The sequence below is a fragment of the Lagenorhynchus albirostris genome, chromosome 9, assembly GCF_949774975.1.
Source record: "Lagenorhynchus albirostris chromosome 9, mLagAlb1.1, whole genome shotgun sequence".
NCBI lineage: Eukaryota > Metazoa > Chordata > Mammalia > Artiodactyla > Delphinidae > Lagenorhynchus > Lagenorhynchus albirostris.
Genome location: NC_083103.1, coordinates 44,588,746 through 44,616,721, shown reverse-complemented (window position 1 = coordinate 44,616,721; position 27,976 = coordinate 44,588,746). Strand labels below are relative to the sequence as shown.

At 43.0% G+C, this 27,976-nt stretch overlaps 1 protein-coding gene and 1 non-coding gene across 2 annotated transcripts; both read right to left on the bottom strand.

Annotated features, from left to right (window-relative positions):
• Positions 1–10,177: 10,177 nt before the first annotated feature.
• EIF4G2 (eukaryotic translation initiation factor 4 gamma 2) lies at positions 10,178–22,958 on the bottom strand. The gene is made up of 23 exons (XM_060160839.1): positions 22,819–22,958; positions 22,543–22,675; positions 21,107–21,171; positions 20,704–20,769; positions 19,903–20,043; positions 19,268–19,370; positions 18,420–18,551; positions 18,264–18,330; positions 18,030–18,181; positions 17,204–17,314; positions 16,944–17,027; positions 16,764–16,862; positions 16,349–16,490; positions 16,098–16,258; positions 15,602–15,715; positions 14,873–14,998; positions 14,612–14,716; positions 14,308–14,523; positions 13,964–14,222; positions 13,427–13,631; positions 13,059–13,270; positions 12,850–12,971; positions 10,178–11,006 (listed from the first exon to the last, which is right to left on the bottom strand). The coding sequence occupies exons 1-23, from the start codon at positions 22,956–22,958 to the stop codon at positions 10,941–10,943; spliced, it is 3,021 nt and encodes a 1,006-aa protein (XP_060016822.1). The 3' UTR covers positions 10,178–10,940.
• LOC132526626 (small nucleolar RNA SNORD97) lies at positions 15,407–15,549 on the bottom strand. The gene has a single exon (XR_009542618.1). It is a non-coding gene; the product is annotated as a small nucleolar RNA SNORD97 (small nucleolar RNA).
• Positions 22,959–27,976: the final 5,018 nt, after the last annotated feature.

The following is a 27,976-nucleotide window of genomic DNA, read 5'->3' as shown; positions in this document are numbered from 1 at the left end:
ATTTGTTTTTTTTTATGTAGTCCACAGCTAAGTAGCAAAGATGACAATTTTAGGTAAAAGACGTCAGGGCTGGATTTTTCAAGCCTCTTATCCAGAGGTCACTAAATTTGTGAATTCACCTTCTTGTCAATTCTATCTCCTAAGTAGAACTCTAATCCAGTGCGTTCCCCAGAATGTTTTCCATGAAACATCAGTCCCAAAAGATATTCTTTGAAAAATAAATTCCATAGCCAGATAGGTTAGGAAAATGCTGTGTCCTATTGCAATTAGGATGCTTTTAGTGACAAGTCACAGAAAACACTGTTTCAAACCGATTTAACAGTAAGGAAAATTTATTGTATCCTGTGCTGGACATCTGGGATTTGGGGAAAGGAAGGTACAGTTCAATCAGAAGACTCAGTATTGTCAAAGACTCAGCTTCATTCGTTACTTTTATCATGAACACAGAGAATATGTGATGTAATAAAATATGAAAACAATGCAAGACCTACCACAGGCTTCCTGTGTGCCCTTTCTCTGTTGCTGCCCTCTCCATTCCCACATACGATACCTTTGAGTGAGGTATTAACCCTCTTGTGATGATTCAGGGTCATAATTTGAATACTGGTTATTGTTGCGTGTTCCTATAGAAAGTGAGGTGTGTCAGGCTCCTTAGCTCTGCCCTGAACGACCCCAGACTGTTGATTGAAAGGATCTATTCATATGTCCCCACCAGACAGTGAACTCAAGGACCAGGATTATATCTTTTTCATCTCTTTTCCAAGGGCCCAGCATAAGACAACAAGAAGTAGGTGCTCATTTATATTTTGTTCTTAAAATCACATTTCTTATCTAAAAACGGAGGTTGCAGGAAAAGATTGGACTCTCTGCTCTGAGGTATCCGCTGACTCCATCCTTCTCTCCTACAATGGATTTTGGCAAATTTGTTTTGTTGGAGCCATGTTTACACTTGGACTGTCAATGCAGCCATTTGGTCCGAGCCCAGATGCCCCTTCCCAGACACGGCAGCCATCAGCAAGTGCCCTGCCAGACTCTCCACATGGTTGTAAATTGCAGTTGTAACGTTGCAGTTGTAACGTTGCAGTTTCTTAGAAACCTTCAATACGGCCCACCAGATTTTGGTCTCATTTTGACAATTGTGAAGGCACCAAATATTAGTCAAACTACCGAAAGATGACCCCTCTGAGCATAAGCCTAATAAATGAACCTGTGGGTTGGTTTTTAGTCCCAGACAGACTGGATTCCTCTAAGTGGGGTGGAGTGTCTTTGACAGCATCTTCTCCGGAGAGAGCTCAATGCCAAAACCTTTGTTCTCTCCTGGACTGTTTTGTTCTTTGAAACAATGCTGCTTTGATTTCTCCAGTGGGAGCCAGGGCTCCAATTTCCTTGACTGGAAAGAAGTGGAGACTTCATTTCCTGCCACAGCCCGCTGCCAGGCTGTCCTGACCTGCATGTATGCGCCGTGCCTGCCTGCAGACACGTTCCTTGCTTCTCTCTCTTCCGGCTGCCCCCAGTGTTCGTGGCAGCGAAGCAATGCAAAGGAGCACTCTTGGGCCAAGGAGGTGGGAGAAGGCAGCACCACCATATTCCTTGGTCGTGAGCACTTAAAGGAGGGACGAATGCTGGGACTGGCTTAATGGATGTTCAAACCTTGCTTCAGCACCTGCAACCCTCTTATCGGTCTAGTCTGAACTTTCTGGCATTGGAGCCATCAGCATCCCTCTTTTTCATGGTTCATAGAAATTGCAGAAGTCAGATTTCCACTCTTCTGATTCCAGGAAGACTCAGGGACTCTTCATGCTGCAATCTCACATTGCATAGAGCTGATCTTGTGCAAAACCCCTATTCAAAGCAGCTTTGAAGCTCTCAGTTGTCATATGAGCTGACAGTGTAATCCCAGGGACAGTTGTGCTATGGCCAGTGGCCCTCTGTTCCCTGTGGTGCGGACAGCAAGTGACTTATAGTTATTTAGCCCCAGGGAATGGGGTCTGAGAATGGAGAGAGGGTTTGGCTTTTGGAAAGAGCTGGGATCTTTTAATTTTTTTTAACTATTATTTTATTTTATTTATTATTTATTTTGGTTGTGCCAGGTCTTAGTTGTGGCAGGCAGGCTCCTTAGTTGAGGCTCATGGGCTCCTCAGTTATGGCATGCGAACTCTTATTTACGGCATGCGTGTGGGATCTAGTTCCCTAACCAGGGATCAAACCCAGGCACCCTGCATTGGCAGGCGGATTCTTAACCACTGCGCCACCAGGGAAGTCCCAGAAAGAGCTAGGACCTTTGATCCATAGTAAAAGGAGGAGAGTCACGTGGGGACAATTGTTGGCAAGTCGGTAGTTTCAATGGTAGGAAGAGATGGGGGAATAGAATTGCTTCTCAATGAAGTAGAAGCTGAGTCCCAGGCCACCACAGCTGGGGACACAGTACAATCCTTGGTGGTCAGCAAGGGGGGCTGTATTAGGTTGTATATCAAGGCTCATCAAACTTTAATGGGATTCTGATCCAGTAGGTCTGGAGTAAGACCAGTTATTCTGCGATTCTAATAAGTTCCCAGGTGATACTAGTCCAAAGACTATACTTGGAGTAGCAAGGTTGTATATCATTACAAATGTGCTCAGAACACCCACAGTTATTTTTCATTGGGGCTGAAAAGCCTGGCAAGGCAATTTCACCAGCTAGGGCTGGGGTGTGGAGAGACAGTGAGGGGAGAGTCAGATAAGGCTTAGGGAAGGAGGAGAAGCTGTGAGATGGTTATCTTGAAGAACAGGGAAGTCAACATACTGGGGAGGTAGTGACGTCTGATGGCACAAACTTCAAAGGATCTGGGTGTTCGGAAGAAAGGGCAGACGTGGCTGGAAAGCGTTGGTGGGAAGCAAGGTGGACACTGGCCCACCCGAGGCCATTGGCGTGAAAGGAAGGACAGCAGGGGAAGTGACGGCATCAGGGGACAGCTGGGTTTCCTTCAGAACAAGGTGGCAGGAATGTTCAGAGAGAGATTGGGGATACAGGGACATTTGCTGGTGATGGACTGTGGGACCCAGAGGGTATGGAGGAAGGGCTTCAGAGAGCAGGGGCAGGGAATTGGCATAGATTAGCAGGTGTATGGAGACGTTCGGGGGCGGGGGGTCCAGGGTGGATGACAGGGGGCACTTAGCCTTCTGCTGGCCTGAGGAGGGAGGGAGGCCCAGTGGGAAGATATGTAACCAGTTCGGGCTGCAGGGAGTGGGGCCGAGGGGGTAGCGGCTCCGGCAGCTCTGGTAACACATAGGTCCTTTTGGGGGCGGCACGTAAGAACTACAGGAGCAACGTTGCTCCTGGCACCCGAGTTACAAGTGCTCAACTGCGTCACATTAGGACATTTGGCCTTTCCATTTGTCCAGTAGGTGGGGTATTTTCCATCTCCATTTAACATATGGATTGTGGGATCTTAGTTCCCCGACAAGGGATCGAACCTCTGCCCCCTGCAGTGGAAGCATGGAGTCTTAACCACTGGACTGGGAAGTCCCTAGCATACAGAATTTTCAAGTGATCCTTAAAATGGCTTGTTTACAACTTCTGCTAACTCTTTAGATTGTGTGATAGTGTCCCCAGGAATAATGATTAAATCTGTGTTAAATTTCTTTGTGCTTTCTGGCACAGCTTCATGACATCTGCGAAGACCTGATTTCCAAATAAGGTCACATTGGCAGCTACCGAGAGTTAGGAAGTCAGCATATCTTTTGAGGGGGACACAACAACCTATTACAGGGGGATCTGGAGGCTGACTCCTCCTCACTTCAGGTCCTGTGACCCTCACATACTCACTAGCTCTGCGCACCCCCAGGAAGGAGGGGCTCACTGTCGCTGGGACGGGTCTCTTTCTTTCTTTCCCCCTCTCTGTCCCCTCAACATGCAGTTGTGCACGTGGTGGTGAGGGCTGGCTCTCGAGATGCAGTGCAGGGTCCAAATCACGATGCTGTGACTTAAAACTTTCGAAAGAGCATGAAGAAAGTTGCTCCTAAACGCTGGCTGAATAAATGAAAGATCTTGGGTGAGGTGCTTAACTTCTCTGAGCCTCAGTTTCCTCATCAATGAAATACAGATGGTAAAGTACCTGCCTCAGGGAGCTTGGGAAGATGAAATGGAATGATTAATGTACCTGGTCCAGCCTGGCATATACTAAATGCCCAAGAAATGTTAGCTAGAATAATCATAGTAATAAGCCACAGCATAGCACTGGATAGTGTTAATGCATTATTAATATCATTAATAAATAATAATAGTAATCCTCCAAAGACAGTCCATTCCACTTAGAAAAAATACCGAAGTTATTACCATGTCCTACTAGTTCCACGTGTCGCCCCTGCCCCTTTCCAGCCTCAGGCCCCTACTCTACTCAGTCACACTGACCCCTGCATTGACCCTCAGGCACTCCACCTGTGTTCCCACCTCAAGGCCATTGGTTTTGCGCCCCCTCTTCCTGCAGATATCTGCAGAGTTCACTCCCTCACTTTATTTAGGTCTTTGCTCAGAGGTCACGTCCTCATAATACCCTATTTCAAGTAGCATTTACATCATTCTTGTTCTGTTTATTTCTCTATGTAGAGCACTTTTTACTACTGACATTATACATGTGTTTGTTCTCTTTCTCTCCAATCACCTGGAATGTTTGCTTCATAAGAAGACTTTGTCTCATTCACTGTTATATCCCCAGCACTGGAATAGTGCCTGGCACATAGCTTGGACTCAATAAATATTTATGAGACGAATGGATTTGGAGAGCAATCCCACACCTGTCCAACGCTGTTTTCCATTACCTATCTGTCTCCTCACAACAACCCTAGAAAGTGGACAAACCAAGGATTATTTCACAGATAAGGCAAATGAAGCCCAGAGAGGCAAAGTGATTGACCTAAGCTCATGGAACTAATTAATGGGGGACCTGGGATGCAGTCTCTGGTATGTGACTCTGTACGTCCCGGGCAGACGTGAACAGCCCTCAAGGACTCACTGCTTATCAGTCACAGCGTTGCATCGTTGAGGCCAAAATTTTCACTGCCTCTTCTCCCATTGATGAGCCTGCCCAATAGGTCTTGGCCTTTCCTGTGGAACAAGGATACAATATCCTGCCAAGGGGGTCTTTCTCCTGGGATCCCAGCAGAGGGCGCTATAGAGACAGCATCCTGATGGGTGGCCTTGCTCTATCCCATTCTCCAGGTGATGTAGGCTCAGAGGACAGCCTGTGGGTCTGGACAGCCTGTGTGGCTTCAGTGTCCTGCTTCTGCTCCTCTCTGCTCTGAGTTGAGAAGTTCCCTTGGCGAGAGCCCTGGCTTTCCTTGGAGGATGCTCCTTGGAAGTCTCAGAATCTATTGAGGTAAATGATTCCCTGTCCTCCTGGCCCCACTGCACCGCTGCTATCCTCCAGCAGAAGATGAAAGATGCCCCCTCATTTGGAAGTGGACTCTGTCCTGGTGTAGAGTGGAAGGGAGATGGGAGCCCTGCAGAGCCAGGAGAAAGGCACCTGTGCCTGGAAAGCCCTCCCTCAAACGTTTGCTGGGAAAGCAACTCTTCCTTGAAGTCTCAACTTCTCCAGGATGTTTCCTCCTCTCCCCTCAGGTGGCCCCTTTCTCCCATCTCAGTGTGTCCACTGCCTGCTCTATGGCCACAAGGGTCTGCTCCTGTCTGCTCCCCCTCTGGACAGTGGGCTCCCTGGGGGGAGAGATGGCATCTTAACTCATGCTGTGTCCCAACCCCTAGCGCGAGGCTGGCACAGATGAGGAACTCACTTTTGCATGTACAAATAATGTAATGTGGGGAACTGGGTGCTTTGTAATTAGACTGGAAGCATTGGGAAATGGTAAGGCTGGGCAGCCACTAAGGAGAAAAAGTCAAGTCCCTTCAACAAGGATTTTTTGATAAATACCGTTTTTAGTTTCTGTCTAGTGGGTACAGATAGGTATGAAAATTATTAAAATGTAGTGTATAGACTCTAGTCTCTCACTCAGAGTTACCATGAAGTCAACGAAGCTTATGTTTCAAGGCCATTTTCTTACATAGGACTCCTCTGGGCCCGGAACGCAATTTTGTCTTCTTTTAAGAGCCACAACTTCCCCCCACATCCCCAACTGCATAAAATTTGAGTTTCTCAAAACCTAGATTCATGTCGCATTCAATACCTATTTACTGCTCCCTAATATGTGCCCAGCACTGTGCTAGGCACTGGGAATAGAGCAATGAATGAGACAGTCCCCACCCTCCTCTTGGAGGAGTAGAAAGTGGAAAGACAAGCATTAAGCAGTTGGTCACAATGCAGTGTAGTAAGTGCTAGGTGGGGAAGTGGGGTACAGAGTGGACTCACAGTGGACAGTGATCGTTTTCTTCCCTAGCTGTCCACCCAAATCCCTCCCAAAGTTCCTTCCCCCCCCCCCACACTATATAGCTGGGAGTCAGGGCCTGCTTGACACAAGAGGGGCCCCAAAACCCAGACGCTTGATCCACTAAAGGAAACCAAGGCAACAAGGGGTGGACACATGATTCAAGCTGTCAACTGTGGGCTTCTGTGTCACTGGGCAATTTGTTCAGATACTGGCAGGGAACACTCTGGAGTCTGATGTGGGTGGTTTTATAGCACTGCAGTGAAGAAATAGGAAGTAAATGGCTTGAAGAGCTATAATGGAAGTAAGATGGATAACACATGGTGATTGGCTAAAAAGGGGGTAAAGAATGACTTGGGTTTTTGGCTTGGATGGGGTATCATTCAGAGCCAGAAGAGGAAATGTTGGTTTGAAGGAAAGAGTTCAGCGTTGGACATGTTGAGTTTGAAGTGCTTGTGTTACACTCAGATAAAACGTCCAGAAGCTGGTGGGATGCACAAGTTTGACGTTTTGGAAAGAGGTGTGAACTCAAGATACAGATGTCATCAGCACACAGGTGGTAAGTGGAGCTACAGGAGTGACAGTGTTGAGAGAGGAAAGCAGAACAGTAACATTCATGAACCAGGCAACAACAGAGGGCTGTAAAAGGAGACCAAGGAGAAGCCTGAGAGGAAAACAAACGAAATAGGAGAAAGAGGAGTCAACTGTTGAATGCTTTTGATAGGTCAAGTAGGAAGACTGAGAAATGCCCACTGGACTGAGCTGGCGATTGGAAGCTCAGGCTGGAAGCAGTTCTCATGGCGAGAAGTCTTGGAAAATCTGCTAAGGTCGTTCACATATACATCGGAGGACTACTGTGTGAGCCTCTCTGCTAGTAACTTTCCACGTACCACCTTATTTAGTTCTCATGGCAACCCTTAAACATTAGCCCCGTTTTCAAAAGAAATCAACTCAGAAATGAAATATCTTGCCTAAGATCACATTGCTAATAAGTGACAGGAATGAACCCTAGATCTACAGCTTAAGTCCAAGTTCTTTCCATTCCTCCTTTCTTCTATGTCCAGATCCTGCCATGTAGGATCATTTGCTAATTTGTGATTTGGTTTAACAAATACTTGAGTGCTTATGCATGCTAGGCACCAAGTTCTGGGGATCCAGCAGTGAATGAGACAGTCAAAAATGTCATGCTCCGCACATTCTGGAGGGAGTCAACTGCAAATACGCAGCACGTCACGTAACACTGGTAGTTGTGGAGATACCTACAGCAGGAAAGAGATGAAGGATGTGCTCAGCATTACATTTAAAATACGGTAGACAGGTGTGGCCCTTACTAATAAAGGTGGTATCTGAGCCAAGACTTGACAGGGGAAGAGAGCCAGTCATCCTGTTTTCCAGAGGGCAGCAGGAACAGAAAACCTCCAGTGCTTGGCATGTCCCAGGAACCTCAAAAGAGGCCAGGGTGGTGGGAACAGAATGAGCAAGAGCCAGTGGCAGGAAACAATCCGAGAAACAGGGTGCGGGTAGAGGCAGGGAGAAGGGGAGACTAGATCAGACCTAGGGCTGTGTAGATCAATTTTAAGTATTTCCACTTAAAAATCTAGGTTGAAAGTCATTTTGGTGCATTTTGTCCTCAGCGAGTTTTGTTTTGAAGGATTCCTCTTCCTCTGGCTGCTGTGTTGGAGACTAAAAGGAGAGCAAGGGCCAAGCAGAGAATCCAGTTTGGGGTGGTGTGGTATCTAGGTGAGAAATGAGAGCCACAGCTGAAGAGGTGAGTTGTCCAATTTCTAATGTTTTGAAGGAAGAATTAACAAGATTTGATAACTGGACATTGGGTTTGACATCAGGCATTTGCCATTAGAGACTTAAGAAGGAACAGAGAGGAAGAAGGAAAACTAAGAGGTGTCCTGAAAAGAAGTCTCAAGGAGTGATTTACTGTCAAATGCTTCCTAGATGAGCAAAACATACTGGGTAACAGGCAGCACTGGAGTTACTGGTGATCTTAAGTTTTGGTGTAGGAGTGAAGTGCAGCCTGTTTGGGGGGGTGGGGAAAGAGCTGGCAAAATGAAGGCAACCCCGTTTTGCTGTATTTTAAGGAAAAGCCAACGTCGGCGGTAAGATGTAGAATCTTTTTTTTTTTTTAATTAATGTATTTACTTATTGGCTGTGTTGGGTCTTTGTTTCTGTGCGAGGGCTTTCTCTAGTTGTGGCAAGTGGGGGTCACTCTTCATCGCGGTGCGCGGGCCTCTCACTATCACGGCCTCTCGTTGCGGAGCACAGGCTCCAGACGCACAGGCTCAGTAGTTGTAATGCACAGGCTTAGTTGCTCCGCGGCATGTGGTAACTTCCCAGACCAGGGCTTGGGTAACTTCCCAGACCAGGGCTTGAACCCATGTCCCCTGCATTGGCAGGCAGATTCTCAACCACTGCGCCACCAGGGAAGCCCGAAGATGCGGAATCTTATCTTTAAGATACGTCACTGTAGACTTAGTGTAGACAGTGTGCTGATACTAAAAGCATTATGTCCTTCATACAAGGCACATGCCCAGTACATCCAAATATTGTCATTCCATAGTATGGTAGGTTGTAAAACACCCTGTTCAGTGTTTTTTGAACAAGATGGGAGTGGGGAGGTGTTGCTCTTTAAGGGGCATCTGAGTTGTTCTTGAAGCACTGGTTGGGGGGACACAGGTCTGACTTCTGACAAGCCGCCACACACCACGTCGAACTCTGGGACTTCCTTTGGCCCAATTCTCTAGCTGAATTGGGAGAATTCTGGCTGTAAACTGAAGCCAAGGCCCACCTCTCTAACAAAAGAGGCCACACTTGCTGGGTTAAAAATCAGTTTCCCCCTTGCGGAGGGTTGGGCAGAGCGCCAGGAATGCCATTTATTTCTACAGCCTAGTAAAGTCAGCTTGATATTCTATCTAAAGTTAATTTACACAAGTCTCCACTTAGCTTTAATTTCATGGTATTTACAATATCCACCAAAAGCTATGAATCATGTTAGAATGAAGAGGTCTGCTAGGGCAAAGGGAGAGCTAGCTTCTGACGCCAAGAGGACACAAATACTGGTTTTACCTACCACCCCTCTCAGAATAAGCAGGTGCAACACTGAAGACAAAGGTTCTATTAATCAGATTTAGCAGTATGGTGTATTACTGTCTGCCTAGAGGCTCCCCCCAAACTAAGTACAGGTTGCTCTTAGAAGCTAAGACGAGCAACCAGGACTCCAGCAACACTTTCAAGAGCCCCTACCCAAGCCAAAGCCTGCCTAGGACTGTCACATTCCTAGAGCTGGTTAACAAGGGCAATTTGAGCAAATGCTTATTAAGTGGTTTCTGAAAATATATTTTAAACCTCCATGCAGGGCTTCAGTTGGATTAAGGAGCCAGTTTTACTGGGCTACTCTGGGGTTTCAAGGGGGAACCTTCCTTGAAACAGAACAATTACAATTACTGAGAATGATGATAGGATTGTTACACTTGTCTTGACCATGAGGGTGATGAACCTCTCAGTTCACCACATAGTTCAGTATGGTGACGAAAAGATAAATGTCACCAAGTTTGTCGTTATGCATTAGCAACGTCCCTTTGAAGTCGTAAGACTTGTGATTCTCAGCACTGCCCTTGATTACAGGAACCGTATATTGGTTACTTCCAGTAACATGACCTAAAGAGGAATAACCACCTTGAATTTTCTGTCTAATCAGAAAATTGTGAATTTCTGATTATGAATTAGAAGTTCCTAAGACAGACCTATCTCAAAACAAAACCTATCAGTTCTTCATAAATTTGTAGGTGCTACTTAAAGTCACACAACTATATCAAGTATCACAATGTTTATTGATAGATACAAGTATATAAAATCAGGGCATGAACATGACTTGATAAATTAAGTAGACTTAATTTCAATACTATAATAAGAGGGACCAATTCAAATTCTCACCATTTGTTTCACACCCACAAAGACCACTTCAAGGGCATTTACGATCTCTCAAAACTGATCAGTTTTGTGCAAGTAAACCATGTTTCTTTTAAAAAGACTTGTGCACTTGCCCAGGCTCAAGGATATTAAAATCTAGCACATAAAGCCCATTACTAGAGGTAGAAATACAGGCAATATACTATTACGGCAACAACCATCAATTACAGTTAAGAATTTTTCTGTAACAACCAAATGGATAATCAAATATTGCAACAACTCAAGTATTACTGAGCAAAGTGCATTTCTACAGTATTCAGTGTTGCTATTCAGTTTTCTAACTTAAAACAGCCTATGATAACTGGCAGCAAAGAAGGTCCTTGCAATAGACTGCCTCTGCTTGAGAACTTATGATGTAATTATTGCATGCTGCTAATATACTATCTAAACATTAAAGATACTCCTAAAATATTTGATGGTAGACTATGATTAAGACATTACACTACAAAAAAACCTTATGCAGAAGGAAATCCTAACTGACGTGCTTCTGCTTTAAATATTGTGAAAACATTACAGCGGAATGAATTTTCGCAGTGGTTAGGTCAAATGCAGTTACATCATAGCAACAGTATGTTTTGCACAATTTAAGGCTTTGGCTGGTTCTTTTAGTCAGCTTCTTCCTCTGATTCTTCTTCTTCAGCAGTTTCTAGCCAGGTTAGCCACTGATTCACCTGTAAATTTGTAATTTAATGAAATAAGTAGTACTTACAGACAGAATAGCAGAATTTTTTATTCCAGATCGAACAAACAACCTACCTAAGGACAAAAGTTTTAGACAGTACCACACATTTTGTAATTGCAAACCGTCTTCAGAACCTACATTTGTGTATTAGCTGTTAAGTTATTTTAAAGAATGGCTTAAGGACAGGAATAAAGACCCAGACGTAGAGAATGGACTTGAGGACACAGAGAGTGGGAAGGGTAAGCTGGGATGAAGTGAGAGAGTAGAACTGACGTATATACACTACCAAACGTAAAATAGCTAGCTAGTGGGAAGGAGCCGCATAGCACAGGGAGATTGGCTTGGTGCTTTGTGTCCACCTAGAGGGGTGGGATAAGGAGGGTGGGAGGGAGACACAAGAGGGAGGGGATATGGGGATATACGTATACATATAGCTAATTCACTTTGTTATACAGCAGAAACTAACACAACACTGTAAAGCAATTATATTCCAATAAAGATGTTTAAAAAAAATGGCTTATTATTTGGATTTGGGATTACAAGCTGCTTAGGAACCGTCAACTTGGGTGTCGTTCTTTGACACCACTCCATTACACTTCAGGACTGTTTTAATATGGGACAGTGGCTCCTCCCAAACTTAAATACATAAGCAATGCGGTGTGTGTGTGTGGCGGGGGTGGAAAGGCACACAGGACAACAAAGAAGATTCTGAGCAGTAGATCTCCAGCCCCACCCCGGACCTGTAGGATCAGATTCCCCAAGGACAAGACTGCGGACAAATGCTGTGAGGATAATCCTCATGAAACTAGTTCCTGAACCTTAGGAATAAAGATACCATAGACCAGCATTTCTCAAAGCCTGGCCCCTAGAAAAATAGTATGAGAATCACCTGGGGTGTGTAACACACACAAGCCTACTAAATCAGAATGTCTAGGATCAGACCTGGAACTTCCTTTTAAATTACTTTCCAGATGATTAACGTATGCTGTGGAATCCCCTGACATACAAGTTCTTCCCCATGGCTAGAATTCTACTCCACTAAGTAAGATAAAAAATCATGGTATGAGAAATCAGAAACAATCTCATGTTTACTGACAGTTAAAAAAATGGCTCAGGGGCTTCCCTGGTGGCACAGTGGTTGAGAGTCCGCCTGCTGATGCAGGGGACACGGGTTCATTCCCTGGTCCGGGAAGATCCCACATGCCGCAGAGCAGCTGGGCCCGTGAGCCATGGCCACTGAGCCTGCACGTCCAGAGCCTGTGCTCCGCAACGGGAGAGGCCACAACAGTGAGGCCCGCGTACCGCAAAAAAAAAAAAAAAAAAGTCTCAATCCAATCGTGTACAATCACCCTATCTTTATAAGTAGCTTTACTTCTAAAAAATGTTAGCCACCTCTAATCTAACAGCTTAGACACTACTAGGATTGAAGCCTTTTATTTCATAGCTTTACTTCATTTTGCTTACTGCCTGCTTTACCACAGCTTTTTTTTTTTTTTCTTTGCGGTACACGCGGGCCTCTCACTGTTGTGGTCTCTCCCGTCGCGGAGCACAGGCTCCGGATGCGCAGGCCCAGTGGCCATGGCTCACGGGCCCAGCCGCTCCGCGGCATGTGGGATCCTCCCGGACCAGGGCACGAACTCGTGTCCCCTGCATCAGCAGGCAGACTCTCAACCACTGCGCCACCAGGGAAGCCCTACCACAGCTTTTAATAGTGAAGAATCACATGTATGTACAAATTACCAGGACTATTTTGCTTGTATTTCAATTTTAAAAGGCTTATTATAAAACAATACCAACTGGAAAAAGCAAACCAAATTTCTCTCAAGATTTACCTGGAACAAAGCCTTGCCTTTCCCTGGAAACTCTTGGGTTATGTCTTCTTTCCAAGCCAAGAAAGCTTCTTCTTCAATAATCTCCATGTCATAGAAGTGAACAAAAAAGCGGAGTAACATGCCTAAAAGACAAAATGTAACCCCATTATTTAGTGTGCTATTGAAGAATTGCCCCTCACTCATCATTCTTCTGATGTTGGTCCTCTCACCTTTTGGGAAGTTGCTATTGTAGCAGTGCACCTGAAGAGCATAGAGGGCACTGACTTGTAGATCAACGTGATCATGAAGGAATTTCTGCATTACTGGCTTGAAGGAAAGAAGCAGTTGTTTTTCCTGCTCTAACTGTTCTTTGGAAGGAGCAGAGGAAGAATCTGTTTCATCACTGGGTGGGTTTACTTCACTAGAAATGTACTGTAAGAAGCTGCACAGAAAGAGGTCTTGTTAGAACCTCAAAGTGAATTTTCTAGCTCAAGAAACAGACAATTCTTAGTCCCTTGCCTTGTAGACTTTTTTCTAGGAAACAAAACACAGGTTTACTCTCTACTAAATGTAGAAAACCACAACTCTGTTATCTTACCTAGTCATTAAGATGTTCACAAATCCTTTATCTACATGAAGTTTGGGAGAGATGTTATCTTTAATCCACTTATATATGGTTTGAGGAGATGGATCCAACTTTATTTGCTTTAACAGTTCCTTCTCCAATTTGAGGAGTGGGAATAAGAAACTCAGTCCCTTTCCTTCCAAGATCTCCAACATGCGGTCCTTATTCTGATCAATTTCTGAAGAGACAAAGCCATTCCCATCATCAGGTAGTTCATTTTACCTATGTTGGTCTAGAAAACTGCTCTACAAATGATTTTCCAAATGCACAAGATTCATGTAAAATAATAAGGAACTAACCTAGCAAAGGAAACCCAGTATTTGGACCAAATGAAAATAGTTAAATCATAATAACCCCTTCTTTTTATAAAGACAAAGTCTGTCTGTGGGAATGCTTATTGTTATCTGGACAGGATAATCACACTGACCTATATAAATTCACTCAGGGTACTAAGGAATCCCCAGATTTAGTATTAAAAATAAACAAAAAAAATCCCCAGCATTCTCTTACCTGGGAGCATTTTCTGCATATTGACCTTGCTTTGTTGGAAAAGCTCTGTTAACCATTCTCGATCTTGTAATTTAGCTAATTGCTGAAGACAAAGTAAGAAGAGAGGAAAATGGGTGCCACTTTCCAGTGGTTGAGCTAGTTCTGAAATGCTCACCAGCTCCGAAATAATAGCACGAGCTGCAAACTGTGCTAAATATGATTTCACCAAGGGGATGTCAACCTCCAGTTTGGGGCACTGGTCCAATACATTCAGGAAAGCCTTAGAAGGAATATATAACAGTCAGTTTTATTAGTTTCCAAATTTGAAAGGCAAGAGTTCTTATGGAATCCGGAAAGTATTCTACCTGCATGAAGTTGTCACTTGTGGCTATCCCCTCCTGTTTGAGTAAACTGATCAAAGAACTTGCTTTTTCTTTATCTTCATCACTTCTGTCTAGTGACAGGATGATTACTTTGCTTAACATCTCGGGGAGAAAGTGTTTAGGAGCCCTCATCTCTCTTACACCATTGACAGCTTCGTTTGCATTTCCACTATTCAGATACTCGGTTACAACAGTTTCCTGAAAAGAACAAAGTCCAAATATCTTTAGAGTTTTCCTATCTCAAATACACTCCATGAACCAGACTATGGGATTATTTGAGACTTACGGTCAATTTAAGCAGTTCTTCCTTTGACGGTGGTGGCTTTTTACTGGTCTTGGCAGGCTTTTCCTGAATAAGTGGTGGATTAGTTTTGAGACCAAGCTGAGGTGTCTAAAAAACAGCAAAATGGTAGATATGAATGTTTAATATTTTTTATTACTAAAAAGGAGCTTATGAAGTTAAGAGAGAAGACATTAAAAAGCAGCCTTCAGACATCTTCAGAAAGTACTGGAATGACAGAAAACACTGTCATGCTACAGTGCATACCTGTCCCAGAGGTGGTGTTTGAGTGCGCGGTGGTTGTGCACTGGGAGGAATCATAGTTATCTGGGGCTGAAGCTTTGGCACTTGATTTTTATTCATTAGGAAAGACTGAGCAGGCCTCAGGCTAATCTAGAATTGCGAACAAATCAGAACAGATATCCAAGTTAACAAGCAGTTAGCTAACATATTGAATGCAACACTCCAACATCCTAAAGTTAATTCAGCATACACAAGCATGATAGAATCTATGGCAGAAATTTAAGTATCTTAAATAACTAAACAGGTTACTCCATGTTATTAGGTTTAATTTCTGGCAAGAAAACTAAAGATCTGATGCACACAAAAATAAAATACTGTTATAAATCTTATACCAGAATTCTCGAAGGATTAGCATCACTAAAATATTAAAACCCAGAAAATTTAATTAAAAGTTTAGAAAACATTTTACTTTATTCTAAGTCATTCTATTTGCTGGGAAGTCACAATAAAAATCTCATCAACCATTTTCCTTGCTCTAACTGAAGACTTTTAAGACATTTGCCCTCATATCTCATAATCTTCACTCATAGGATGCTGGACATCCAAAGAAAGAAAAAATAGTACAGAAAAGAGAGAAAGAAGGTAAAGGATTCCAGCATTAAGTCCTCTTAATAACGCGTCTTTTTATAATCATCGGGCAATAGATTTCTGAATCGACAAACTATGGTATATAAGTAACATAGGCAAGTGTACCTCATCTGCATTAAGCTGTCCTTTCTTAGAAAACCGAGGTGGCATATCCTTCGACTGTCCTTGCAGCTGGGATAAGAGTCCCTGACTCTGGTTATGGTAGAGCTGGCTTAGCCCCTATTTCAGAAAGAGAGAAAGAAAGTCTAGATAAAAAGGGGTCCACAAATTATGGTAATCAAGTACCAAAGGGATGAGGCCAAGCCATAGAAAAGCTTAACTGAATTTGCCCAGAGAAAGTAAAAGGTGAAACAGGAAGAATAAATATCTAACCTAACTTACATAAAGCGATGTGACTTTACTAATACTTTACTAATCTCAAGGATAAGCATTTTACCCAGTTTGAAATAACTGTCACACATATAAATTTGGTTTAGAAAAACACACATTGTTTTTCGGTTTCCTAGACCTGAAATATCTGTCCTTTTAAAAAAGCAAATCTATTCATATACATTCCAAGATTTAATACCTGTTGCCTAAACATCCTTACATGTTTTCTTACCTGGCTTTTCATAAACTTGCCTCCCATCTCCCCAAACTGCGATTGTGTGGGAGGCATGATGTGTCCCCCATGGCCATTGAAGAGTTGATTTGAACGATGACGCCCCATGGTGGGTGAAAATCTATCCTGGATAACTCCTGGACCAGTACCAATTCCACTACCTTAAAATACAGACATGAAGAACTCTTTACTATTAAAATGTTAAAACTCAGTTTTTAATGTAACCAAACCACTATTTTGTTCAAAATCACCTGGCATTTGTCCAAACATATCAGCAAGTCCTCCAAGTGGGTCCCTATCCATTTTCATCCTGGGTGGCATGAACGGTCCCTCCAGAAAGAAGTCACTTCTCATCCCTTGAGCCATAGGAGCAGGAATAAACACTCCTAGATCCTTCAGAAATAAAGTGAATAAACACTTATTTCTGAACACGGTTTTACATAAAACTAAACAACTTCTATTGGGAAAACTAGAAATACTTCCCTGGACTATAAAGAGTGCTATTTATATAATTTCTATAAACAACTTCTTCTCTCAAAAGGGCATACAAGACACCATAAACATTAAGCTCTACTGGTAAGATGAGACAGTCTCAAAAAGTTTAAGATCGTCTTAGTGCTATTATAAACTTAAAACCCACTTGATTAAAAACAAAGCAAAACTTACTTTTACTGCATCTTGACGGATTTGATTGATCGTCTTTGGTCCATTGTCAAGAAAAGCCTTGCGAGGAACCCAATGGTGTTCTCTCAACTCTACGGTATCCTTTAATATAAAGAGTTTTATTAAGTATTATTTTAATATTCCTAAACAGAAAGTCAGCATACCTAAAGAAACCAGTTTTACCTGCAGCAGGAAACGAATCCTCGCTGGCAATTCCTTACTTAACATCAAGGAGCACATTCGGGCAAAGTACTGATCCATTAAGGACTGAAAGAAAAAAAAAAACCACTTTTAGAAGAAAACGCTAAAGGCAAATGTATACTATTTAAGGCTTCTAAGTATTATCAAGGTTAATGACTAATAGCTATCTATATCACAAAAATAGGTTTGATTTGAATAATATCAAGACAAGCTTACACTGTTTCTGTCAGCAACACACATACCTTGGCTCGTTCATGGTCTAACCTAGGTCCCACTGTCCTCATTATCTGACAGAGGCACTCCAAATCCTCTCCCATATCTTTGAGTTGGACTCTCTTCTTTTTTTCCAAAAGCTACCAAAAGAAACAAATGTCACATGTTTATAAATCCTTCTTGGGGGGCTTCCCTGGTGGCGCAGTGGTTAAGAATCCGCCTGCCAATGCAGGGGACAAGGGTTCGAGCCCTGGTCTGGGAAGATCCCACATGCCGCGGAGCAACTAAGCCCATGCGCCACAACTACTGAGCTTGCGCTCTAGAACCCTAAAGCCACAACTACTGAAGCCCAAGTGCCTAGAGCGTGTGGTCTGCAACAAGAGAAGCCACCGCAATGAAAAGCCTGCACACCTCTATGAAGAGTAGCCCCTGCTCACCCCAACTAGAGAAAGCCCGCACACAGCAACAAAGACCCGACACAGCCAAAAATAAATAAATAAAATAATTAAAAAAATAAAAATAAATCCTTCTTGGTTTAGATGTAGCACTTTCCCTTAAGTTTGCATTGACTCATAGTTCCTACAGTGTCTAGTATAGAACTCTTTATCTGGTTTCTGTTGAAGACATCCCTCCAAACTGAGCAACTTACACATAGGTAGGCAATCAGTTCTACCCCTACCTCGCAAAACATACTGCATATTTACAACATTTAAATAACAATTTTGCTGGCAATCTAAAATATTTAGCCTACCAATACTCTCAAATGGCAAAGTTATAAATTATAATTGACCCATTTCCCCCAAATAACGATGTACCCAGTGATTAATATAAGCTTACATTCCCACTCATACTTACTGTTTTGATGCACTTATGAAGGATAGATTCATGAATAAGATCAAGCTTTCCAAGTTCTCCAATGAATTTGATGTTCCCCAACATCTTGATCTTAGCAATGGCTCTCTGTTCCTCCTCCTCAGGGAGGAGGGGATTTTCACGCTTATCATAGACTGAAATAAAGAAAGAATAAAGTCAACATTCAGAATTAAGTTGAACATATACAGTACTACATAGTACCAAACAAATTCTCACCATCAACATTTCTGGTTCGGTTTTCAAATTCATCTTGTAATTTGGAAATTAGGAGGCGTCTGAATGTCTATTGGAAACAAAAGACGCTTTTGTCAGGGCTTGCTAATGAAACCTTTCAGATCAACTTTAAATAAGCAAGCAAACACTACCACTTACTGTGCTTTGCTTCTGTCCTGGCTGACCCTCTGCTGCTGGGCCATCAAAGTTTGGTGCATCTTCTGCCAATCGCAGACATAGCTGAGCATACAGTGAGCTATACTTTGGCTCTTCTAGGGCTTTGTCCACAATCTGAAATAAATGACTTTTTAAAACTAAATATGACAACTCTTGAAAAAAACCTTTCTTTATAACTTAATACTTCCTTGTAGTCTTAAGGATCTTGAATCTCACAAATTTCTGACAAATTCTCTATGCCTCATCCGTAACCTGGGAATAAGAACATCTCTCTTGTGTAAGGCTTACTGTGTACGCTAAATCAGGTGAGGCATGTAAGGTGCTTTAGTACACAGCCTAGAAAAATATAAGCACTTACATTTTGTAAGCTATTGCAGTGTACCAAAGAAGTCTAATTACACAGATCTCATATTAGCAAAACCCTCCCCCCTCAGGAGTTGAAATTATCTTGGAAAAACTATAAACAGATGCTAGAATCACATCAACTATCATAAAACTCATTTCCAAAACCAAAATATGGCATTTTTCACGTAAGGAAAAACAAAGCAAAACCCCCCTTAATAGCCTAATAACCCAATTAACCCTGCAACACAACACATACAATTTAAAATGACCTCTTAAGTCTGATACCATTAAAAGTTAGTGCTTTTCTTAAAAAAAAAAAAAAACCCCACCAGTGTGCAGAGATACATACATCTAATGTGTAACTCACACCTCAGTTTTAAGCAATAATGCAAATGTAAAAAACAACAACACACACACACACACCCCAACCTGGGTTAAATCTTTTCCTCTCCCTTTCGGTTATTAAGCCAACTTATTTAACTTACCAGCAGTATGACCCCTTTAAGGATGAGTTTAGACTCTACACCCACATTGAGGAGCTCAAGGCATAGCTTGTCAAACTTCTCAGGAGTAAGCTTATTTAGTATGCTAGGAAAAGAGGATTCAGACTAGGTATCAGCCAACACACAAGGAATTATTTAGTTGAAAAATCGCCTTTAAATTATGTTCATTTTTTTCCCCATCACTTTCCCCTTTAATATCAAGACATGTTCTTCTTAACCCATCTAACCAAAGTTGAAATAAACCTGTTATTTAAAATGTATCTACCTAATTGGAGGGTCCCCAGCTGTTGGACAAGAAACTCATCCTCAAAACCAAGGCTAGATCCAGGAGCTAAAACCGTTATGTTCTGTGCATCACTAGGTACACAGCAGGCATAGGAAATGTCAGCACAATGGGCTTGTGCATTTTAACCCAATGACTGAAAGCAACTAACTGAGCCCCAAAACACTGATGTGTCAATTTTCAGCTTAAAACTGTCAACACTGGCATTCATTAAAATAGACTTAGGGCATGAACATTGCCTTCTAAGTAATATAGCACACACACAAAAGAAACACAGTTAATCCATTTCTTCCCTCCTTTTATTTAAAGGACAAAACAGCCCCAATAAACTTACCCTCTTACTTTCCTGAAGATTGCATCATGTCGTTCTTTTTCATTTGCGGAGTTGTTTGCTGCGGAGTTGTCATCTCGTCTAGTGCTTCGTGCAGGAATCCATTTCTGAGCGTTTTGCCCTGGGGTTTTCCCCAGGAACTCGCTAGTAAAAAATTAGGAAAATAAAGATTAAGACAACTTGAAACATAGCATCCACTCACATATCAAATGTCATACAGATCAGAAATCCTTCTAAACAGAAAAAACAGTTTAGGTTTTTCTCAACTTCCCTTACAACTAAGCAACTCACAATCAGTGGTTCTCAAACAATATTGCATATCAGAATCACCTGAAGGGCTTGTTAAACGATTCCTAGGCCCACCCCAGTTTCTGCTTTAGTGGATCTGGGGTAAGGCCCGATAATTTGCATTTCTAAGCTCCCAGGTGATGCCAGTGTTGCTGGTCCAGGAGCCACACCACAAGAACTAACATCTTCTAATGTTTCATGACCATGTTATACGCATACAGATTTACTACCACAGTTTAGTAATGGACAATAATGGCTGGCTTCAGAAACAACATCAGTGAAAGTAATCCGAAGTGTAACAGGATAAAATAGCAGTTGAGAATATCAACTCATATTAGATGGTTTGGCTAAGAAATAATTAAGAACTGATATTCTAATTTTAGGACATGTAACAGAAATCATACCCGTTAAGATAGGATTCCTGATGCCTTATTAACTATGCTGTAATGCATTAGAAACATCATTAACCTAAATCTGTTATTTACAGAAGTCATTCTTTTCACATGTTTACTATACCTGTTGCCAGCAGTCTTGGGATAGTGCTGAGGTGCACCCCTACTTCCTCCTCCGCCCGAAGAAGCACTATTTAACAGAAAAACTTTTTAAAAAAAAAAAGTATACCCCAAGTATATTTCACTCAAAAAAGATAAAGGATCTCTTTAATTATTCTGCATTTCAGTAATGACACCACAGATGAAGACTGAACTTAGGCCCAATGGAAACCCAAGTAATTAATTACATTTATTCTTCAGATAGTAAATAGAAAACAATGACAATTTTAGGGCTTTAAAAAAAATGTACACTGCACATTATAAATTAAACCTGCAGCACAATTAAATCAGAATTACTTGGTGTGGTTATTCGTTTGGTTTTGTGATTAGTCTTGTCACAATAATTGCCAAAATAAATCTACACATACCTGAAACGAGAAGCACCCCCTTCTGCAATCGCACTCTCCACTTTGGCGGCTTGACAACGAAGAATCTTCAAAAGAATAATATTAATGGATGGGGTGGGGAGGGAAGGGGATGGGAGAAATGAAAAACCTAGAATGAGAAAGAGTACCAAAATTAGACACTATCATACAAATCTGTAAACCCGCTTCAATTACAATTTATTTCAGAGCCTGACACTGCAGTTGATTGACCTTACACTGCATTGCAGATCTCATAAGACTAAAATAGAATGTACTCGAAACACAAATGGACAATAAAATTTTATTTTGTTTACCACCTGGAAATTCTCGTGTTCAAGAACGCAAGGAAGTGCCTACATAGAAATGTAAGAACCTCTCAAATGCTAAGAACCAATCCTTAAGAAAGCCACATTCTACCTCCTTTACAGCTGGGCACTGAGATCAGTAATAGACAATCTAACTCTTAACAAGACGGGCACGTCCTGGGAAAACAGTTTTAAGTTTTCACTGCCTCAACAACGAACTACACTACACTAAGGGGTAACTGAAGACGGCTTTCCCCACTGTTCACTCTTAACTGGGCGCACAGGGCCCGTCAGAAGACCGGGACCACAACATGGCAGCAGGAACCTCCGCCCCATTTTTTCCTTTCCTGGGAACAAAAGAGCAGTGGATTCCTCCCACCCAGGCCCGAGTTAGGGAAGTGCTTCCGACAGCCTCTCGCGAAGCCGCCGTGGGCAAGCCTCGGGGAGGAGTGGAGGCCGCCCCCGCGGCCCGGCTCTTTGTTCTCAGGCAGGAAGGCGGCCGCCTTCCCACCCGCCGCCTGCAGCGGCCCCCTCCCACCCATAAATCCCCGAGGAACTGACAGCCGCCTCGCTGCTCCCTCCCCACCCGACAAAAACTCAAAAACCCTCGCTTCCCTCCCCTCTCCCGTCGCAGGCAGGGCTCGCCAGGCAGGCCCTTCGCTTCTCCACCAAGGGCAGCCCGGCCGCTCCCCGCCGGCCCCGGGCCTCATACACCTCCTCCCCGCCGGGAGGCCGGGCTCCGGGACTCCTCCGCCTCGGCTGGTCCCGCGCCAACGGCCGGGCCCTCCCCGCCGGCCCGCGTCCCTCCCCCCCAGCTCGCACCGCCCCGCCACGCTCTCCCCGTCGGAGCACACCCGCGCCCGGGCTCCGACTCCACGGGGGACGGCCACCGACAACCACAAAGACGTCCGGGGGCCGCCAAGTTCCTTCTACCCCGTCAGCAACGGGAAGGGAGAACAAAGGGGAAGAATTTTCAGGTGCCCAAAGCGCGGAGGAAACACTAGAAAGGGGTCGCCCCGCCCGGTTCCGCCTGCGACCGCCATTTTGTACCGCTCGAGAAGAAGCGGGCAGGGGCGGCGGCCATCTTAGAGCGCTTCACTCGGCGGCGGCGCCGGCGGCAGCGGCTCCACTCACCTTCCCCGAGAACTCAGCAGCTGCCGCTGCAGCTGCCTCCTCAGGATCCGGTCGTCGGGGACGGGCGGGGAAGGGAGGGGGAGGGGAACGGAAAACAAAAAAGGGGGAGGGAAGGGGGAGGAAGGAGTCGGGACTGGCTTGAAACTCTCAGCTCAAAACAGTCGCTGCTGCAGCCACCGCCCGATTCTCGCCGCCACCTCCATAGAGCTCCGACTCGCTGCTGGCGCTGAGGCGTGTCTGAACCCGAACTTATCACTCTAGGGCAGCCGAACCCACCAGAGCCGCCCCGAATGGCTCCTTTGCCACCCAATCAGCGACCCGGCTTCTGTCTGCCGCCAATCAGCGCAGGGCGGCGGGGAGGAGCCACAGGGCCAAGCTCGGTTGCGGCGCAGCCCCTCCGCAGTGCGCAAAGCCATATTCGCGAAGGCTCTGAGGCCAGGCCAGTGGCGTAAGGGGAACTGAGCATCGTCGGGTTGCTGCCCATTTGCGTAAAGTCCTAGAGCCCTTTGAGTCTGCGTTGGTGTGGCTGCCTTGTCTTCCTCCTGTCTCTTTGTTCCTGGAGCCTGTATCCCATGCTCGAGATATACAGCCCCCCAGCCCCTCTACCTCGTTTTCTCACCGGGAATGTGGGAAGGAAGCTCGCCCTTCCACCCGACCCTGTCCTTGGCGTGTGCGAGCTCTGCTTTTCCTAGCGCCCCCGAGGAGCCGAGATTGCCCCTCGCAGGCTGGGCCTCCCTGGGACGGGCCTGTAGGGCTAAGGCCTGGCGCCCCCGCGGCGCTGCGCCGGGAATCGTTGGTCTCCAGGTGCTCGGCTTCGGCAGCCTTTAGGTCGGGGAGCCGGGAGAGTAGAGTTCAGGAGAAAAGACGATTCATCTCCAAGAGTTAAAAGAGCTTCATTCAGTTCCCTATTGATTCCACCCCCTGCTGAGTGAATGAGAAAGGGATGAAAGGAAGGGGTTTATTGTCTTTGTACCTCACTAAAGAAGCAGCTTTTCCCAAAGGAATGTCCTGCCAGCGGTCACGGAGGAAGACCTAGAATATACCAGAATTCTTTGGAAGAAGTGTTTGCGGAGGGCGGGAGTCTGGAGGATTTCAATTGCCAGCTCCTGATTTGTTTGTTTTTTAAGCACTTTGAAGACTGACAGCCGTATATTTATTTCCATTTTACAGAAGGTCCATCCTAACAAATAGGATTAGGCTTTTCAAAGCCGGCAGGTTGCACTATTTATACTTCTCGGCTAATATTTTAAGGGAGAGTTGCAGTAAAATGAAGTATTCCATCGTATGCGACATTTTAGCTATACAAAAATGGAGTCATATTTCCATATACTTAACAGAAATGTCTCCATCTTCATCTTGAATATAGTTCTTGATATAATGTGTAATCTAAAGGAAGAAACTGTGTGTGTGTGGAGGGGTGTTTTAACGTGGATGACGTTTAAAGAAAGTGTCCAACAAAGGGCAGGATTTCCAAGGATTCAAACCTGTTTGACATGTCAACAGCTTTGGGGTTGAAAGTACCTACTCCTCAATACGATTTTCAACCGAGGTGCCAGTTTTTCCTAGGACATTTACACCTGATTGTTGAAGGGTGTGGTGGGCCCTGAAGGTTTCTAACACAATTCCAGGATCTTTAGCTCTTTGCCAGTGTATTAGGCTGATCATTCCCCCTCATTATTATATTTTTCTAAAATTATTGCTATCAAGTCAAGTTCACTTGAACTTTAACAACTGAAAAGATATTCTCACCCTTGGAGTTAGTTACATGTAAAAAAAATTTTTTTAAAAAAGGAAACTATTTTTAGGAAAGGCAAAAATTGTGTTTCAAATACAAGAAGTACAACTTTGTAATTTCAGGACCCTTTTAGCTTCAAAAATAACAGCAGAATAATATTTTAAAATAATTTCTGTAGGGCTTTACAGTTTGCAAAGAAGCTTTCATATATATGTGATATTTTGACATAACTGGCTTACATTCTTCATGATTGATAATACATTAATCTGATAGAAAGAATAGCGTTCAAAAACTATTCTAGGTTAGACTTCAAAGAGAGTATTTACTGAATCATAAAACCTGGATGGTCTTCTAATTGAGGAACTTGAAACTCAATAATTAAAAATAAAAGAGGTTTTATATAATTTTTGCTAATTGTGAACCCCCTATGCTATGGGCTTTGCAGGTATGAGTGTATGTGAGAAATTGGGCTAAGAGCAATAAAGTAGAAATACGGATAAAACACAATCTTTCAATTACTTTTCAATCAGTGGGCGGCGCAGATATTCACATTTTGAAATATTTCCATCACATCATGGATGTATGAAAATTCAAGTCATCTGGAATTTAGCTTTTAGTTTATAGAAAATTGAATTTTAAATACACCCACTTCAATCTGCTCATTTTAACACTTACATTTTATGTCAGTTTTCTAAGGATTGTGAAGCTCTTAGAGTACTGACTGACTTGTTAACTTATAGATATTTGCATTAGTTTAATTAATAATGTCAAATGCTGGTTATTATCTTCTCTGTGCTTAAGGGTTCCCCAATCATACATCTCCAGCCCAGATCTCTTACTGTCTTCAATTCTGAGTTTCTAACAGCCTATTTATCAGAGATACAAACTTGCAGCCATATTTAGTCTAGGCCATACAGTAGTTTTAAACATTTGAATTAGTTGACATTGAAATTTTAGGAGATTTTACATACAAATCTAGATTTCCATCTTTTCATGAAAAATCTTAAAATATGGCAATACTGGGCCTGAAATTCCAAAAGGGCAACATTCAAGTATAGCTGAGTAGTGACTGCCTCATCTAGATGTTTTCTCTTCATTCCACCATAGTGAAATCTGACTTTATTCACTCATTTATGTTCCTGTGTGGCCTCTATAGCCATTTTTCTTTTTTTGTTGTTATTTATTCAAATTCAACAGACTCAGTATTAACTGACCATCTTCCTATTACAAGGAAAAGGAGCAGACCAGCTAGTTCAAATATCTTCTCTACCACTTACTGTGTGACTTTGGGCAAGTTTAACTACTCTCTCTTCTTAGTTTCTGAATCTATAAAATGGGAATAACTGTATTTACAGAGTTGTTGTAAAGATTAAATGAGATAATATATATAAAGCCCATAGCATAGTCCCTGATGTAGTAATTACTTAATGTCAGTTACTTTATTGTCAATAATATTGATTATCCAACTGCTTCACAACTATTTTAGTTTTGCCAAGGATTCCACTATTCTTCTATACTAGAAACTTTGATCAGGTATAACATTCAATTTATTATTGAGTCCCAGTGTTACTTCCCTCTAAATCATCTTCTTCCTACATACATCTGCTTTCCTACAGTGTCATTGCTTGCATGCTAATGTAGGCCTTAGTAACTGTTCCTCCTGAATTATTGAAAAATTCTGGTTGTTCTATAGTCTTTTCCCTCTATGCTGTATACTCATATTAGTCTTCCTTAAAACACTTTTTTCCCCAGCATATTACTACCATGCTTAAAAGAATCTTAGTGCTTCACTACTTTCTATATCAGTTTGATCTCAACCTCGGCTGCACAGTAGAATCACCTGGGGGAACCTTTTAAAACTCTCCATGCCTTGGCTGCATCCAAGACCAGATAAGTCCGAATCTCTCAGAGTCGGATCCAGCATCAACAGCTTTTAAAGCTCTCCAAGTAACTCTAATGTGCAGTGAAGTTTTGAGAAACACTGTAGCAGTTCAGAGTATTATAGAAATGATAACATTTACTGCTGAAAAAAAACCTAGGAAAAGAAAACTGGACTCTGGAAACAGTAAAAGACTTTGCCCAAGTAGGGAAACAGGTATTAGAACCCAGGGATCCCATTTCATATGGCTTTGCCTGGCTTTCAGACCCTTCATCTGCTGGCCCTACCCTACCTCTTCTATTGGCCTTGTTTTTCACCACTCCCAGACACCCAGTGGTCTCTCACAGAGCCAGTTAGGCTGGTGTTGCTGCCTCCAAAAATTCATTCCCACTAGCGCTCCATTGCTTGCAATTTTGAGGCCATCCTTGTTTATCCCCTTTACTATTTCATTTCTGAAGCACCGATATGAGTATTTAAGTACCCTGCTCAAAAACCTCAGGGGGTCTCCCCTAAGAGAATAACATAGGGACCCCTTAGTTTGGCATAAGAGACCCTTTGTAATCTGGTTTCAGACTACTTCCCTGTTTCTAGACACATCCCTTCTCCATTTTTTGTTATTCATAATCTAGTTCTACAGTACTCAAATTTTGCTCCGTTATAACATCCATGTTCTATAACATATGACCAAAATTTGGTGGTCTTTTTCTACTTGGCAGAAAAAAATAAGGCTAATGAGTTAATCTACTAATGGCTAGGCAAGGAGCTTGGGCTTAATCCCTGTTTTCAAAGAGCTCACAATCTAGATGAAGAAAAGATATATACACCAATTACATACAAGGGCAGGAAAGGGTAGAATCAATGCTAAACTGAACAACCAAGAAAAAATGCTGTAAGGTTTCATAAAGGGATAATAGGGGATGAGGCTGGGGCCATCCTTCCTTGAATGCCAGAATGATGATTTAGGACTGACTATATGGGCAAAGAAAGTTCTTGAGCTGATCAGACCTCTAGTTTTGGTTTAAAGTTGATCAGTTGTAATTGATCAGAGTGCTGTTTTAGGGAAATTAACCTTGTGGCTTATGTAGAATGGATTGAAAGGCAAATCTGGAGATAGGGAGGTCAGTTAGAAGGCTATGTACTGCAGTATTTTTATGGGGCTTACTTTTATCTCCCTTCCAAAATTGTAAGGCCATTGAAATGGGGAACACTTCTCTTGCACTTCGAATAGAGTTCTTTGCACATAGCAGGAGCTGAGAAAATATTTGTGCATATTATCTTTTTGACATTTATTCATTCCTTTTTCTCTTGGCTTCCATGACTTTACACTTTCCAGGATTTCCTCCTACCTCATTGGCTCCTTCACCAATTCAGCTGTCTCTGCTGGCTTCTCCTCCTCTGCTTGACCTCTAAATATTAAAGTATCCAAGAATTTATTCTGGGCCTTATCTTCCCTCTGAGTACTTTCTCCCTAGGTAATTCATCTGTCCTATGACTGTAAATACCATTCATATGATGATGATTTCCAAATTCATATCTTCATCTCTGATTCATTCCCACCCCGCCCCATGCAAGCTATAGATATATATATCAAATTGCCTACTGAAATTTCCCCTTGGATATATAATAGGCATTTCAAATTTAACATGTTCAGAATAGTTTTCCCCATTGATCACCATCTGCCAGTTGCTAAGGCCCCAAACCTATGAATCATTCTTAATTCCTCTGTCTCTCATCTCCTGTATCTAATTCATCAGAAATTCTATTGGCTATATCTCCAAAATATATCTTAAGTTGGTCCACTTCTCTTGATCTACCTTGCT

Coding starts and splice junctions, on each gene's coding strand:
- EIF4G2 (XM_060160839.1), bottom strand. CDS start 22,958: ATGGCTTTGCGCACTGCGGAGGGGCTGCGCCGCAACCGAGCTTGGCCC. Junction 22,676..22,818: donor AGCCATTCGGGGCGGCTCTG/GTGGGTTCGGCT, acceptor GTTTCAAGCCAG/TCCCGACTCCTTCCTCCCCC. Junction 14,717..14,872: donor AAACACCACCTCTGGGACAG/GTATGCACTGTA, acceptor GCTGTTTTTTAG/ACACCTCAGCTTGGTCTCAA.